General features: G+C 36.2%; 1 protein-coding gene across 2 annotated transcripts in view; it reads left to right on the forward strand.

The window, feature by feature from the left end:
* Positions 1–17,863, forward strand: part of LOC134744632 (RNA/RNP complex-1-interacting phosphatase) — an 83,338-nt gene that overhangs the window by 49,199 nt on the left and 16,276 nt on the right. Inside the window, exons 6-7 of one of the 2 annotated variants that reach the window (XM_063678516.1) lie at positions 17,357–17,397; positions 17,499–17,543. In XM_063678516.1, the coding sequence (XP_063534586.1) occupies positions 17,357–17,397; positions 17,499–17,543 (86 nt within the window). The remainder of the gene's footprint in view (positions 1–17,356; positions 17,398–17,498; positions 17,544–17,863) is intronic. The other variant, XM_063678517.1, reaches the window with a different exon arrangement.

The following is a 17,863-nucleotide window of genomic DNA, read 5'->3' on the forward strand; positions in this document are numbered from 1 at the left end:
GAGTATCTTCGTTTGAGGTTTAAACTCGACCGAGTAGAAAGGCTCTCAGATGTTTCAGGTTTTGAATGAGCTTTGATTAACACACGAAAAATAATTAAATAGAGACATTTCAGAAATAGAAAATTTTACATTTTCAGATATTTCTTGAGGTTTAATTATATTTTGAAGGAAATTCTTCAATTTTATTTAGTTGTACAAATTGTTAATTTACGATACTGACTGCAATTAAATCATTCTCACATAGTATTTCCCATGTATATTTATGTTCGATTGTCGTGATCCCGACGTCGTGCCCGCGGCAATAGTTACTGAGGATGCGCTTACGCCCCGATACGGTGCGCGTAAATCAGTTCTCGCGAGCCATCGATCAAAGCACCAGGCTCATGTTATCGTTTTGTGTTCTTCGCGGATTTTAATTTGAACCGTCGAATTGGCGCCATTCGTAGACCGAATATGGTTAATGTTATAAATCTTAGCGTGGGCCGGCGCCCCGCCTGAGGCCGCACCGCGTCTATAGAACCACTAAAGTGGTACTACGGTGATACTCGGATTCAATTGGAGCCGGTCACATCTAGCGCCGCTGTTCGACGTCGTCTGCCGCCCCGCCCACGCGAGCTCTCGGAATTTGAAAGGCATTTGTCGCTGCCCGCGCCGTCACGTACAACGGCTGCCCTGTAAACAAATATTTTATTAAGTTATTAATTTCCCGATACGCTGTTAAATATTGAATAATCGAGTATGATAATGTTCTTTGGCTCATTATGTTTTGAGACGTTAATTAAATGAGCATTAATATCCACCGATGTTTACGGTGATAGCTCTACATAGAAATATTGGTAGTATAAAGTGATGATTAACACAAAGATAAGTGTTTCTCTAATGGAACTTAATTGATAGCGATAAAACTACAAAGGACAACCAGCACAGTTAAAGCAGATTTCATTTCCTATAAAGCAGAGTAAAACTAAGTTAACGAAAAGATTATCATCGTCATTTGTCTAGTCTTTTGTCCGTCCATGGGTCCTTTGGCCGGGCCACTTCGCCATAAATAACCATCGGCATTTCTAAGATAGTTCGTCTGTTATCGGGCGAGAGGACCTCGGATCTGTTTGTTAACGATAGACAAATGCGCCACCCGTACGGTAAAGCTACTCGCCTCTCGGGATACCTCTAATGACACCACTATGTTTAGAGGACTAATTTGATGACACGGGAATTGCTTACATGTATTTGTAAGCGATGTTAAAGAATCCGATGGTGAAGAATGATAAAGAAACGACTTGCATTCCGCTTACTCGTAATTTACGGAATTTAACCAAAGTAGTTTACCTAATGAACCCGGATATAGCCTCTCGTTTCTTTTTTTAACGTTTTCATAGGATCTGCGTCTGCTTATGGAAGTGTACTCGTACCTTCGTTTCCCCTATCTTTGGCATAATTTTATGGTCACAGTTCTAACCTAACCTTATCCACTCGCATAGATGTATGTATTAACATTCGTGGAAAAACAGTTCTACCATATACTCGTAGGTAGGTTATCCTAGATGCGTTTTGGCTCACGGAAGTTATACCAAATAGACGGAACTTCGTTGTTAATATACAATGTGTATAAAATATAATAAACAAATAAATCCATCAACATATAATGATTATAAACTGAAATAAATGTCATATATTAAAGAAAAAGTGATGAAGCCCTCCAGTGGTGAAGGCCGGATTCGAACCGGCGTAATAATGATTGTTCAAACACAGGCTAATAATACCAGTAAATTACGCATGGAAGCAACAATATCACAGCCTAGGCCTTCACCCTGACCTCTTGGATCGGCGGAGATCATCAGCTCGTAATGATGCTCGCGTGCCTTCGCCGGTCCATTTATCACCGCCATATTTTTACTTGTTTCCATGTCGTCTGTCCACAATCATGTTGTCATTACTAGCCCGTGTACCCATCACCCCGTCAATAAATTGTTACCGACGCCGGTGGTACGGTTTGTCCGATTAATACGTTTTTATGGTTCGACTTCCAATAAGTTATTCCTAACACGAATTTATTTATTTACGCTTGCTGGTAAGTACGTGTTACATCGTTCGTCCTTTGATCTAGGATTAAGCTTGTATTCGTCTGGCGATGCATGTGTCAGGATTTATAATATCAATTGAAGTTCTTATTGTAATATTATGGTCAGTAGAATGGGTAAGCAGTAGGGTGGGTCACTCGTTATGGAGAAAAAAAAAGGTATTAGTTATTATATTATTATTTTATAATGTTTAGCCTAGATTACGGTTAAATATATTGTTGTATGTCCTCACAGGACGTCATGGAATGACTTTCCGAACTGATGTAAACACCTTAATTATAAAATGTATGTACATGACTTAACAATCAATAAATGACAGAATGAAATCCTTCGGGCACAGTTAAAAAAAGTTGCGAAATAAGGCTAATAAACAGTATTTCAAATTATTTTGTAATTGAAATTCATTATCTGCCTCCGGATTCATTTCAAAATTTTCATATAAATATTGTTACATTTTGTATGGTCGGCGGAATATAATGTATGTATTGTTTTTTTATTCAAACTTTAGCTAAACAGATAAACCATTATTGGCTCGAAATATCAAAGGATCAGAGCCAATAAATAAATAAAAAAACAGGCCAAGTGCGAGTCGGACTCGCGCACGAAGGGTTCCGTAGAAAACGGCAAAAAAATCACGTTTGTTGTATGGGAGCCCCACTTAAATATTTATTTTATTCTGTTTTTAGTATTTTTTGTTATAGTGCCAACAAAAATACATCATCTGTGAAAATTTCATCTGTCTAGCTATCACGGTTCATGAGATACAGCCTGTTTACAGACGGACAGACAGACGGATGGACGGACGGACGGACGGACACCGGAGCGGAGTCTTAGTAATAGGGTCCCGTTTTAACCCTTTGGGTACGGAACCCTAAAAAGTATTAAAAAGAAACATATCTTTCACAATGGCCGTACATTTTAACTAAAATCCGGAGGCAGTAAAATTAAAGCTAAAATTAATTAAAAATACGTGCAATAATGAATTACCAAATGGCACCTTTTTTTTTTACTGTGCCCCCTAATAAAATAAGAAATAATAAAAATGACCCACCCTAGTAGGCACGTAATCTTTTTGTAGAACATTAAAACTACTAGACATGCAGCTGTGGAGTATGAGATATAGTGTACCTATTGCATTTTTGTAGCGTGACCTAATATTTATACATCGGATACCGTAGCAATGTACATATCTAGTCATGCTAAATCCGCATTTAAACTTTTTTTCGCAAATATTTTTTGTTGTAGTTTCGATTAGCGCATGATTGAGAGTTATCACGAGACAATTTGACATAGTGTTAAGTCATTTCTTATTTTTAGGTGGTTCTCTCAGTGTATTGTTGAGACTTGCTACTAAAAAACCTTGTTGTGACTTTGTGAAGACGGACTAATTGTTTGCTATAACAGTCGTGTGACGTCAAGCCGTGGCTTGGAATTTCCAAATTTAAGCACAATATAACTCGGTGTTTATGCGATCATTAAATTTAACGGAAGGTGTTAGAATTGTACGTGTTAAGTGGCCATTATGCGGTTAGTAGGTAGCGAGTTTAAAAATGTTCTCGAAGCATTGTGGAAAGCCTCCTAAGGGCGTCCGCAACGTCCGGGTGCACGGAGCGGGCGAACGCGCGCGGTTGAAATTGTACGTAAAATCACGTCAGTCAGCGGCGCTCATACTATTTTTTGTTTATCCGCTCGCCCGCTCCGTGCACACGCGCGACGTTGCGAACGCCCTAAAACTTTCGTTGCAAACTCAATTGCGTTTGTTTTTTATGTTAAGCTTGTATAGGTAATGAATGTGAGTCATATCGATTAAAAAATCTACCTATATAAAGTTTCGAATTTTTCAATCAGAACTTTCCAAATATCACAAATGATCAAAATATTAGTCGAACTCTCGTCTCGGCACAAATATGGGATCAATAGATCTACAGGATTTCTAAGCCACGATTTACGAGCACAAGTCCTTTAAAATACTTTATCGCGCTAAGGTGTTGAAACTAAACTCTCGTTGTGATTGTTTGTCGAGTAAAAGTCCAGTGTAAACTGTGTAAATCAATGTAAGATAGGAGACTTCCGAGCGTGATAACAAACACATAAATACGGCGACCGCCAGCCATTGTCCAAATTTACTGCCACTAAGCCTTACACCAATATTATCGGTTTTTTTTTCTACGCGTCTGTACAGAGAATATTAGAATAATAGAAACTGTTTGTGCGATATTTTTTCGTGTTTAACCCATACTCCCAAATATGCTACATTGTTACTTATCTCTTTTTTAGGAAAGTTATTTTTCTTTTTCTCTATGATAATTTATTTTATCACATCACTGAAAATGTTAGATGTTTTCATATATATAAAAAGCATGTTTGTAGGGTTAATAATAATAGGGTTAATGTATAATTTAAATTTTTGATTTTTATCAATGTATTTTACATTTTATATTTTGCATTTTTTATTTTTGTAATGTGGTAAAATATGGGTTTTTAAGACCAGAAATAAATGATTTTGTTTAAGCATGAACTGTACAACTCCATTATGTACCTCCAAAGTGTAGATACGTCGTAATCGCTTGTAATACGGTCGAGAAGGAAATAATTATCGATATTCTACTATAATGTCCCTAATAATACTGCTAAAGTGGCTATTACCAGTGGTTACACCGCTTTATTCGGAGTAATCATCGGACCGACCTATTCTTTTATTATGTTAGAGGTATGTAATGTATGTAATCAGTTGTTTAGACCACACATCAGGCACATGATTGAGCGTATTGAGACATTCGACAAGTACGTACTCATGGACTTATCAGGGATACTGGAGCTTTCGAAATTTCTACCTGCTCCGTACATAACTTAATTAAGCGGTTACGAAACGCTTTTAATACACTTACGGTCTTAAACATGTTTACTCTCTTTAGCTTATGTCAATGGAATAAGGTTAAAATGTGTATACATGTTTTTGACCGTGACTGTAAATAATTTGATTAGAGCGCGCTCTTGTTTTAGATGTGATTATTTTCTTGCGTCGACCGATAACTTGTTTTTGGTTCAGTTACAAACTGTACTTAATAATATTCAATTATGTTGATACTGCTTATAATTATTGCATGCACATAGTTTGTGTCTTTTGATTGACACGCTTGTTTATCTTATGTAAGTCAGCACCTATCCGAAGAAAACGTTTCCTGCATCATTTTATGACAAATGTAGCATCATCGATTACCGATCATTGAAAAAGCGTTTAGAGTGGCATGTGTGTGAAAATGTCTCAATTACGATTCGAGAGCGGATGTCGCACGGGCAGCAGAATATCGAGCGTGTGAAAATACCTCCGCGCGAGTTGGTCGATATAATTATCGAGTAGCCGCGATTCTGACGCATACTATACTAATACTCAATATTTTCAAACGTTATATCCTATTTATATAAAAAAATGTCATAGCCGTAACGCAAAATTGTCGCACTCAATTTTTGAATTTATATTTTGACTCAATACTTATTATTCCTTTTTGTAAGTGTTGTGTGCGCGTTATCCTATTTGAAGTCTGGGCCTGAACAATAATATGAAATCCGTCAGGACTGATATTATCGCATTGAGGCATTGAGGCGCCCAGACTTGTTATTTGTTGACCATACTGTTTACGTACTGTAATGGACCATATTTAATGTACCGTAAAAGAGAATTATTTTATGTGATCGCAATAGTAATATTTAGTTGTCAATTTGGTATGACATTATCCATGTCTAGACTAGCAAATTGGATTAATTGATTAGCAAATCACATTTAGCTGGCACTTGAAACTTTTAATAAATTACTCATAGTATTTCAATACTTTAAGCGGAATATTTGAAATACAATACCGCTGTGTCATTGGTGTTTTTAATTAATACAGGAAGCAAATTGAAAAATATGGTGCTCCTTAATTAATTGTTTCATAAATTTTATGCGAGATGACTAATGTTGTTTTGAATGATATAATGACTCATAATAAAATTTCGAGTATTTAATATTTGGTGCCTAACACCGCGGTGCCATGTATTACTCCAAATGTAGTACCTATGCGGTATCATTGTTAAATATTCATATGCCGTTTCGTTATGCGATATGTGCGATGTCGACCGGCGCCTCCATTAGATGCGCCTGATTAATTTGCACATCCCACATGTTTATTAGCTGATGAATACGCATTGTTGTGGTTTATGATGCCTTCCGAATATATTCCAGATCCGAACTAATTGGGCCTATGTCTTAACTTGACATATAGGCCGTTATATTTTTGGAATCGGGAGGCCAGATCTTAATTCAACTTGATGTAATTTGGCTGACAGTTTAGATCGGGGTATGAGATTCTTCTTATTCTTGGTAGGTGTAAATTATGTTTAGTTTGTTAATTAACATTATAATAACGGTTTAGCGATATTTTAAGAGTGTTTATTTGGATGTTAGCGTTGTCACCCGTTGACCACGAACGCTGTAAAGAGTTCGAAACGTCGGGATGTATTATAAATTCAATATACGCGATATAATCCGTTTTCATAGTTTTATTTCATGAGTAACTATCGCGGTAACCGAAGACAATATTATGTTAGCGTTGTGTTAACAGGTTCATTTGCTTACTTTTAATTAAGTAGTGTCTAGTAAATGTAACTTAATAAATTAGACTTATTTCTTTACTGCTTGTAAAACTAACACAATGTCATAGCATCCCATATATCGTCGTCAATGTCTTTTCAAATATTGTTACATTGGGTCACCAAAAGTATCCAGGAACACGAAGACGTTGTCATCAAAGTAGGTAGCGGTCGTTAAGTACTTTAACATACAAATAAGCCTTACATAAAGGACTATTCCATTTCAAATTACAATAAAACTTTATTAGATATTATATTACAATTGTAGCAACCACAGCCTCCTCTATTTGTCAGGCGCCGCAAACAATGTAAAGTTTACTCATGTACTATTTTAGTGTATAGTTATAATAGGCTTAACCACAAAGGATACGTTCCGGGAACCCTGCATAATCGAGACGTAACAGTTGTGTTCAAAACATTAATGCCTGTGATTCAGAATGTAATTGAGACAGTTTTTAGTAGGTAGTTGATGCAGCAAACAGTTTATGAACAGTAAGTTGTTTTAAACTCTCTGTTTAATCATTATAACTGAAAAGCGACCCATGCTAGCCACTGATGAGTTCTAATTTCTTATACATAGTTGGTGTTAGACTAAACCTACCCCTACAGCTTTCCGAGAGCTAACCCATTTAATTCGATACCAACATTTTGCTTAGGTTTGTTTCCAACTTGTGTAATTTAATTTCTGATAAAGATAAAATAGTTTGCGGTAAGTTAATATTTTGACGTTTATTCACGCTTAATAATTAGAAATCATGTGTCGAGTTTGGCTGGTTAGTAACATTTCTGTATATGCAGTCGTGTTCAGAGTCGTTTCGCAGTCGTTTGTGATCCTCCGGACAAGGATGATTACTGCACCGCCTCGGTACACTGTAGTTGCGGTTTGATACCGGCGCCGCAGTACGTTTGATGTGCTCCGCATGATTCACCCGCTCATGGCTTATGGCCTCATGGCAGACCTGGTTAGCATACGTTTCGGAATGTGCACTCCGTTTCCGGCCTATCCCCCAGACACTATAGCACTATTGCAAATTTCATTTATTTTAATGCCAGCTTTTAATAGTGACTTAACACCCGCATTCAAATGTCAACTCTTCTATTTTACCATTGTTTTTAGGGTTCCGTACCCAAAGGGTAAAAATAAAAACGGGACCCTATTACTAAGAGTCTACTGTCCGTCTGTCTGTCTGTCCGTCTGTCTGTCACCAGAATCTCATCTCTCTCTCATGAATCTCATGAACCGAGATAGCTAGACAGTTGAAATTTTCACAGCTGATGTATTTCTGTTGCCGCTATAAGAACAAATACTAAACATAAAACCGGCCAAGTGCGAGACGAACTCGCGCACGAAGGGTTTTGTACCATTACGCAAAAAACGGCAAAAATATCACGTTTGTTGTATGGGAGCCCCACTTAAATATTTATTTTATTCTGTTTTTAGTATTTATTTATTATTTATTTATTTTAAACTTTATTGCACAAGAACAAGTACAAAAGGCGGACTTAATGCCTTGAGGCATTCTCTACCAGTCAACCACTGGGCCAAACAGAAATAAGTTAAGGTGGGTGCAGTGCGATGCGAAAAAAATTGTTCTAAATATAAATTCTAATACTAACGCCAATATACAAACTAGTAATATTTATATACTATAATACCTTTATAAACTACATAAATAAACAATCTAATTACATATACAAATTTATTATATAATATACATAAATATATTTTTGCATGTGCGGGGAAGGAGGGGGGGTCCCACTAGACAGTATCTAGCAGGTGCTTGTAGAGCATTCTTTTGAAAGTCAGCTTGTTTGGGGCTTGTCAAATCGTTAGAGGGAGCGAATTCCAAAGACGGATTGCTTGAACAGCGAAAGAAGACGTGAGAAAACCGGTATGGTGAGGGAGAAGAGAGTTTAAGAGAACGGGCAGCGCGCAGCTTGCAGCCTGGGCGGGGGGTAATAAAAAGCTGAAGTTACATTTGAGATATTCTGGAGTGGAGGGCTCGAATAGGATAGAGAAGAGTGAGGAGAGTATTCGAAAGGATCGGCGCTGACGTATGGGAAGCCACTTGAGCTGGCGACGGTAGCTGGATATTTGTTGTTATAGCGGCAACAAAAAAACATCATCTGCGAAAATTTCAACTAGCTGTCATCCACGGTTCATGAGATACAGCCTGCTGGCAGACGGACGGACGGACGGACGGACGGACAGCGAAGTCTTAGTAATAGGGTCCCGTTCACCCTTTACCCTTTACCGGTTTTACCCCCTTTGGGTACGGAACCCTAAAAAGTACGGAACCCTCGGTGGGCGAGTTCGACTCGCACTTGTCCAGTTTATTTTTATTTTTAGAATAATAAAGTTTCTCACATGTTGATTTGGTTTGTTATCTTCCGGTTACCGGTCCGATCCGGTATTATCCGGCTTAAAGTTTGTTTATTATAAGCCTTAATTTTTTTTACTTTGTAGTTTCGTTTATGAATTTATGTGATTTATTTTGCTATTCTACTCGTCCTATCTATCTATATCTACCAAAATTTACATATAATGAGACTCAACAAATGAACAAATATACACACATCAAACACAAACTTTCATATCTTGGATTTCTAAATAATAATAGGGTTCTTAATATGGCATATTTTGAAAGCATAAAAGAACTTTGATTACGGTACAGTAGATATATCAGCTGACAATGAACCTTAATGTACTTCGTATTGTGTCCCATCTTTATTTTAGTAAATGAATGCTATAAGATAAGTCAACCTAAACTTGGAAAACTTCTCTAACAATTCCCGCAGTAATAGGATTATTTTTTTACTTTATTCACTTTCTTCACATTTCCGACTTTATCTTTCGCCCACATACTTTTATACTTAGTTAGCAGCTAAAGCTGTTTTCATACCGATGGCTCATGGTCCCTACTTGAATCGAGAAAGTGACAAAAGGTGATGTGGCTTCCATATCCCTAATTTCGTTATATTTAAGTGTGGATTTAATGACTATGTAATTTTTGCAGGCTGGTCGTAAGAACTACAGTGTGGTTCATATGAGTAGTAAAAACTACAGGGCGGTTCATAAGAGTGGTCATAAGAACTACAGGGCGGTTCATAAGTGGTCGTAAGAACTACTTACAGGGCGGTTCATAAGACTAACTCTTTAACGAGGTTTGGACTAATATGTCAATATTTATATTCGCACACATTCGGCGGCGGCTGTGACTATGACAATTTCATGTAGGTAACTAGGTACCAACCTATACAAGTGATTAATTAACGGGTTTGCTACACTACAAGTCGCTAAGTATATAACTGAGTGTGAAAAACGTAGCCGACTAAAATTGATTACGAATAAATTGGCACCTTAATAATAAATCCGCATACTGTGTCGCCTGGACTTTAGACTATAACATCAATAAACGGTAGGTATAGGTATAGTAAACACGGAACTGTTTACTAAACAGTTAAGTTTAAGTACAGTTAGTATCTAAATTGTCAAATATGTGTTAGGGATGGACCGATAACCTTTTATACACATACTAGCAGAACATAAGCTTTGTTTTTTCTAAATGATAATACTTGATGGTAAAAGGTACATTTATCTAAGGAATTATAGTTACCTATCCATTATAGATTAGCGTAGATGTATTTACTATTCGTTATATACGACTTTATAATTAATAAGACGTATAATTTATCGAATCCTACGAGCCTATTTCAAGTAAACCATGCCGATCTCTACAAAACAAATAATCTTAGTCTTGTATGTAGCGTTTTAGGAATAGGTCAATAGTATAGCAATAAAAACGTTAAAATACAATTACAAACATTAACAACGAGATTGAAATGTTAGATTACTTATCATACACGTGTCCTAAGCTTGGCTCGGGACTCGGTTCTTCCAATCCGGCCATTGACGCGGTTTCAATGCCTTAAAGTTTCCCAACGTAAACATTCCGCTGAAACCCATCGCGCCGATCGGGCCCATTCCCGAACACTCCCAATATCTACTTTACTTACTGGAATGACCATCTTCCTTCGTATGATGGTAAAGTTGGGCTTTCATTGACAACTCGTCACGATATTGACGAACTACGCCAGTTAAGGGGTACTTTGTTATTTATGACAGAGATTCGCCGCTTGCTATTCTTGTCTTCGCATCGTGTATAACTGAAACATAATGGATTTGTTTGCATATTTTTATTATAAAAAAACTATTTGTAAAGCAATTTTATAAGCGGCTACGTCTTTTTTTTGCTAAGTTATGGTTATAAAATTAAAGTACATACACATAGAATATAGGAAATCGAGGCATCATTGTAAGTTACAATAATCGTTACAATTTGTAACGTCGTACATTAACAGTCCAAACCTTAAGTTCACTATGATTTCGGCGATTTCGGTGCACAATAAATACTTTTGTGCTATTTGTTTTTTCAGTGTTGACGTCGAAATTTGTTTTCAACGGGTCTCTATTGTTTCCCATAAAGTTTTGTCATAATGTTTTGTATGTCCGCATTTTCGTTAGTCATAATTTGTTTTTTCTCTGAAACGCGTAACGTTTCGGGATTGCCATAAAACAAACCTAACCTAACCTATCTATAGGATAAACCTTACGAAAATTCTGAAATTTTAACGGTTTCAGAATTATGACTAATGATAATCTGATAATCATGACATTATGACTTTCAATAATTATGTCAAACAAAGAGATCCGGTTTTCAACTGATATGAACCGAAATCATAGAGTAAACTTAGTATTCACCTGTGAATAGGTTTCCGGCGAAAAAATTATAATTTATTGTACATATTAAAAGGTTGTCTTACATTTTGCATTAGTTTGGCCTTGTTCATAAGCGCAGTTCTCGTGTGTTGGTTTTATAACGCTGTTTGCATAGTCTTTATGATCATTTAAATCGGTACCTATTGAAAAGCTCTTGAACATAAAATAAACCAACTCGATTGTAATGAAATACGCCATGTTACTCGTATGTGTCAACAAGTGCATACCAATTTATTTCATGTTTATGAACATTATTACTGATTATTTCGTATGTAAACAACTTAACATAAATTATTAATTTTATTATGAATAGTCGAGTTCATAACATTATTCGCGTGAATTTTGTTAATATCTGTATTCTTGTTATGGGATTTACGATATGATACGGACATTTAAAGTGTAATATCCTCTGAGGGTTCAGAGTAAACAACTCGTTCACTATTAAAACGTTTTCTACATTCGCAATTTCAACCCCGTCCACTCTTACTTTATGAGGCTTGATCTTTATTTCTATTCTTTAATAGACAGACGCAATTGAATGAATCATATCTTGTTAACATAGTTGTATTCGCCAAACGCTAAAAGTGAAATTAGCCTTCATCAAATAGAATAGAATAGAATAATGTTTTATTGTATAACTGTGTACGTACAAAGGTGGTAATTAAAAATAATAAGTATCAACAGTTGCCTGCTAGGGCATACAATTATGGTAGACAATCTACCTATCTTAAAACTAAACTTATACCTAAGTACTTACACCGTTATATATACATAGGTGTCTGTTAACTTGCAAAAAATTCATTGATATCATAAAATACTTTATCTATCAGCCAGTTCTTGAGCTTTCGTTTGAAGATAAATCCGTCTAGCGCTTTCATGTCTAGAGGGAGATAATTGAAAATACGGATAGCCATAACAAAAGTGCTCTTTTTGTACATAGAGTTGTTAACCCCAAAGTGCATAAAGCACTACTAAGAGGCTATAACAGTCCAGCAAACGCCTCTCCAATCTTATAACTCACATGGCGTTGGCGACTCGCTGAAGGCGCCACTGCTGTTCTAATAACTTTACATCATCGAGCGTCACGAGTCACGACACAAGGAGGCGCATTCAGATTTTAGGCATATGGTAATGATTGAATATTAATATTTGTGCGCCTCTGCCGCAGCAATATACGATTGCAAGCTAGATGCATCAATGTTAACATCAAATCAATATAATATTTTGAAAACTGAATACGGCTTAATAGTCGATCTAGCCCGTGGCTACGAAGCGTTTTATAACTTGATTAAGAGTAGCATAAGGACCCTGTTGTGAATAAGTTAAGATGTGATCGTAAACATTTTCGCCGTGCCGACTCGGTTACTGTAGTCATGAAGTATCGCAACTTAATGAAAATATAATACATTGTCTTTTTTAGACATTTTACAATAAAATCGAATTGTTAAGACTTACTTTGGTACGGGCGATGCAGGTTTTGCGATTGGTCAAATTAAGTAGTCTTTATTTTTATTCATCATGATTTTAATCCAACTTACTAATATCATCAATTCTCGAGTATGAAATATCAAAAGCTAATTGCATCCCGACGGCACTCCGCCACCGTCCGCCGCGCAGTTAGCACGTCATAAACACGACCTCTACCTCAAGCCGGTCTGGCACTAGCTAAGCTCTGGGTACTAAAACTTCATCACCTATGCAATAAGCCATAACTACATAATAAACAATCGAATTTAAACTGTTGTGAGACCAAGGACCTGACACTCTTTTATAGAGAAAGATAGTCTAATTGCGATTCCTATAAGAGGAAAGAGAAAATAGTGCCATGCTTTGTCTTTATCACCGACCGGGCATTTTTTCATGGTCGGGTTATGGCATCATAGCAAGGAGGCGATGGCGAAATACCGAAATTTATAAGAGTGAAGAGTGAATGTCTATGTGTGAGACATACTAACATTAAATAATTTTACGGTTTAGACTCACTTGATGTTGTCGTGCGAGTGACTTAAAACAAGTGAGTCTAAACTAAACCGTAAAATTATTTAATACATAATAAACAGTTTGATTTTGATATTTATACAGACCTTCGTTTTTATTATAACTGTTGGTTCTTGCTTAAATTCTTTTTTATTATTTGTAACGGTATTTGGTACTTAATTTGTACTTTGTCCACGTTTGACCCCTGATCTTGTTAAGGACCTCTGTGTATTAGGGCGCCCTGGATCTCATGGGAACCTCCTGTGTCCTTATCTCGCGTTGTATCAGAATGTCGCCTATTATCTCTGTTCCGGGCATTTTCGGCGCTTGTACCCTAGTACCGACGTAGCGACATGTACGCTCCTACCATGATGGATGCGTTTGTGCCGCATATGTGAGGTCCGGTGCGTTAGGTGCCGAGAAAGTTGCTCTTGGATACGCAGCTCCGTGTAAGAAAACCGTCCAAATATGCAAATGAAATCGGTAAATCTATAAAATCATTCATCGTGCCGCTTTGAATTGAATCGAAGCACAACACGAAAGGTATAAGAAAATTCGTCATATTTTACCTTTGTTATCATTTATCAATTTGCAGCAATGGTAACGAACAATCTGTATCCGTAATTCCGTAGTTTATGATTGCATGTCGTGAAACTCGTGTAATGGTCCTGTAAATTTTTCATTTTATGGCCTCCAAACTTTAAAGAAAGCTTACTCAGTTGTTCATTAACTTCGGCGTTTATCGATTAATTTGGGGATTTACTTATTTCCTGTAGGTGGGTCGTATGTTACGTCACATAATGTAAGGGCTATAATAATTGCAGCGAAACCTCCTGGTAGTTACATAAATTTTCCAGTGTAGCGTAGTGGGGTCGGCGCAGTCGCAGTCGGTGCCACTTGAAAAATACTCGGATTATAACTTGGGAGCGATCTCCCGACTAGATAACGCCGCTAGATATAAATTATCCTACAAACGGTGGATGCGGCTGATATTAAATAAGAAAGCATGTAATTCACGCAGCTCCAATCTGCCTGCTGTGTAATAAAATACACAATTTTGACAGATTTTAAATAATGACATCCGTGCACCAGGAAACACTTGGAACGTTTGATTCGAAGTCGCCCAGTCAAATATAACCTAGCAAGGGCAAGCATGCACTGATTGCGTTTCGACTGGTTTCGACAATTACAATTTAATTGTGTATTACTATTGATGTTCTTAATTCTCTCTTCGTGACAAAACACGATAACGAACTTATACAAAAATGTTATTAGAAAGTGGTATTATCCTTAAATAAACCTAATAAAACATCGAAATTGATCTGTCATAAGCAATTAAATCTATAAATCTTATTAGCCAGTTATCATTATATTTGTAGCGTATGTTGAATGCTAGGTAGATTCAGAGGTGCAACTACATTAACCTCAGTTATAAAAATATTTTACAGTTTGAAAGAGGTTCGTAAGGAGTCGGCTCGGCATCTGTTTCAAACGCTAGTTATCGATTAAGTATTGATTCGTTTATGAGCAGCGTAACGTTATTTTGGAAAGTGGCCGCTGTCACACCAGGCTCGCGAGGGGCGCGCCACGTAATAAAACGACCAATTATAATTAAACTTTGTGGAAGGAACAGTCTCCAATAGAAGTAATTTACTTCGACTTATAATTAGTTATTATTGTTTGATTTTCTTCATGCATGCATCGCCAATCATCAATTATCATCATATTGGTTTTTTCTATACGTAGGTATTAATAATAAAATAAAGTGTTACGTTTGGCAGAGACGTTACCATTAAATCTTTTCTTAAAAAAAGAGATAAAAAAGATAAAAAATGTTTTTATTGCACAGAAAAAATACAAATGTAGTACATACCACAAGTTACTACTGAAAAGAGTTGGTGCATAACTGACTTGACATTTGGAGGTTCCAGGAGTCCCCGCACTAGGCTATAGGCCTGTATCGCGGGAGACCACATGTACATTTTTATGTCATGCGAGTTAACTAGAATGATATTTTTCAAATGAGGACAAAAATGAGATTCAGGTTTATATACCTGGATTAAGATAAATGCAATTTTATGTATTACAACTTACAACTATAAAGGCAACTATGTCTATCTGTTATTACTTATTAGTTATTACATTATTGCTATTAAATTTGTTTCTAGGTTCAACTTTAGTTTCAATTATATTACTATGATATTTTAGTCTAATTTAGTCAGTTTCATATCTATTACAGTTTTGTGTTAAACAATTTTATAAAGTTACAATATTTTAGTCTAATTTAGTTAGTTTTATATTTATTACAGTTTTTAAAAGTTCACTCCGGATTAGAAATTAGTTTGCTATTTTCGAAACGGTCGGAAAGTCCGGTCGGCATATACGTCACAGTTTCACACGCAAGTACGCCTTGATGAGATTTTCTTTGATTTTTTGTTGAATTGTGACTTTATGCATAATTAAACTATTTGCTCGCTGGCGCCACACGTCAGCTGCTAGTTTCGGTCGGCAAATTTGCATTACAAAGTTCTTCTTCTTTTAGGGTTTTGTTTAATTTAATTTAGATGACTCAGCTGTCTCGGTGGCTACAATTTTGACACAAACACAGACCATGTAAGTTCTATACACGCATGTAACCTGCAATAAATGTTCAGGTTTAAGAATCTTTATTCTCAAGAAGATATAACAAAACTTCACTTAAATGAGTTAAATTTAATGTTACTCTTCATTGTGTAACATATTATTGCAGGTGACTGTACGAGGACTGGTCCTGGTCTTGGTTTTAAGTTAACTGTTCAGTAACTTTAATGGACATAAAATACAAAAATAAAATATTAAGTGTGATATAGGGAGATTTAATTTCCACAATAGCAATTACATCACATACAGATTACATTTAAAATACAATAACTAATCTTAAATTAAAATAAAACTAAAACCTTATAAAATAAGTGTGATATTATTTATGATTATTTGTTCATAATATTAATAATATTGCGGTGTTTTAACGGCAATCAAATTTAATATTAAACAAGGAGGTGGCGATCTCATATACAATGAATAATTTATGATGTGGTCTTAAAGAGCTCATTTGCACCGTTTTAGATGGTAATGTCGATGATGGACTGAATTGTAAATTCTGTTTGGATGCAACCTGCCTTTTTCGCTGTCGCTGGAGGGGGCTTTTGATCGGAAAATGATAGCTTAATGAAGTACCTATTGCAGGCGTTACAGTTTTACATGACAAGCCATAGCTGCAATCACCCATAAACAAGTTACATCATACCTTTTAAATATTATGTCTAAAGTTCTTTTTGGATAAATAGGAAATCCTGTCACAAAACACTATAACAATTCGAATCATTAGACCACCCTAGCAAGTTATTTAAGGAAACATCTCAAAAATGTCCGAGCAGGGGTTTGAGGGGAGGGGGCTCTCCGACCCTCGCGGTATATATGAATTATTTGTTTCGATGAAAACAAACATATTTCACAAAATTGGCAGGAATGCAGCCGATCGGCAGAAACGCCTTGTAATTCCGAGACGCCCACTGATCTGATCATGCGGTTTGAGGTGTAAAAAAATCGATAAACGCGTGGCGACACGCTGCGATCAATATAATGATAATATTTCATCTTGGACATGACGGTTGCCATAGATTTTATGTTTTTTTAGAAAATTCAATTAAAAGTTTAATGGCGAAATAACTGTTAGAATGCTTTATATTTAGTTACCTACCAAATTTTGTGACATACGTTATCGATACCATACGGATTTTACATATTCATCTTCTATACTTTTATGTAAACCGACTTTAAATGTTTTAAGCCTCTCTTAACTTGTCTTATGGCAATATACCGTCATTGATTTTGCTTTATTTGTTTCCAGATTTATGGATACCATTGACGAGTTCTTGGGAAAAGACTGCGGTGAGTCAAAATTTGTGTTTACTGAATGTGTTAACGCTCTTGGTTTTGATCTCTTGTAGGACTTAATGCGGACTTATTGCTTTGTGGTTTTTTTCTTCTAGTGGCCGTACAAGTCAATAGAGCCAAACTTGGGTTGTCGAGCGCAGGTATGAACATATGTGCCATTTTCAACCAAAAGGGTACTTATTGTCGGTTGTCAATAAGGCGCTATTCCATATAGCTTCAATTCGAAATCAACCTTATCGACAAGCGACAATGTGGTACCTTTTGGTTGAAAACGTCACATATTACAAAATCGACACACTACGCATTCAATATAAAGTTCATTGGCCATTATTAAGAGATGCAGGTTTAGGTATACCATTCCAATTTAACATATTAATGATTAATGTAGAGTTCTAATATGTATGTATATCGATGTATAAAAGTAAGTAGTTTCTTAGACATATCTTAATTACATAAAATA

Source organism: Cydia strobilella, chromosome 10 (genome assembly GCF_947568885.1).
Source record: "Cydia strobilella chromosome 10, ilCydStro3.1, whole genome shotgun sequence".
Lineage (NCBI taxonomy): Eukaryota > Metazoa > Arthropoda > Insecta > Lepidoptera > Tortricidae > Cydia > Cydia strobilella.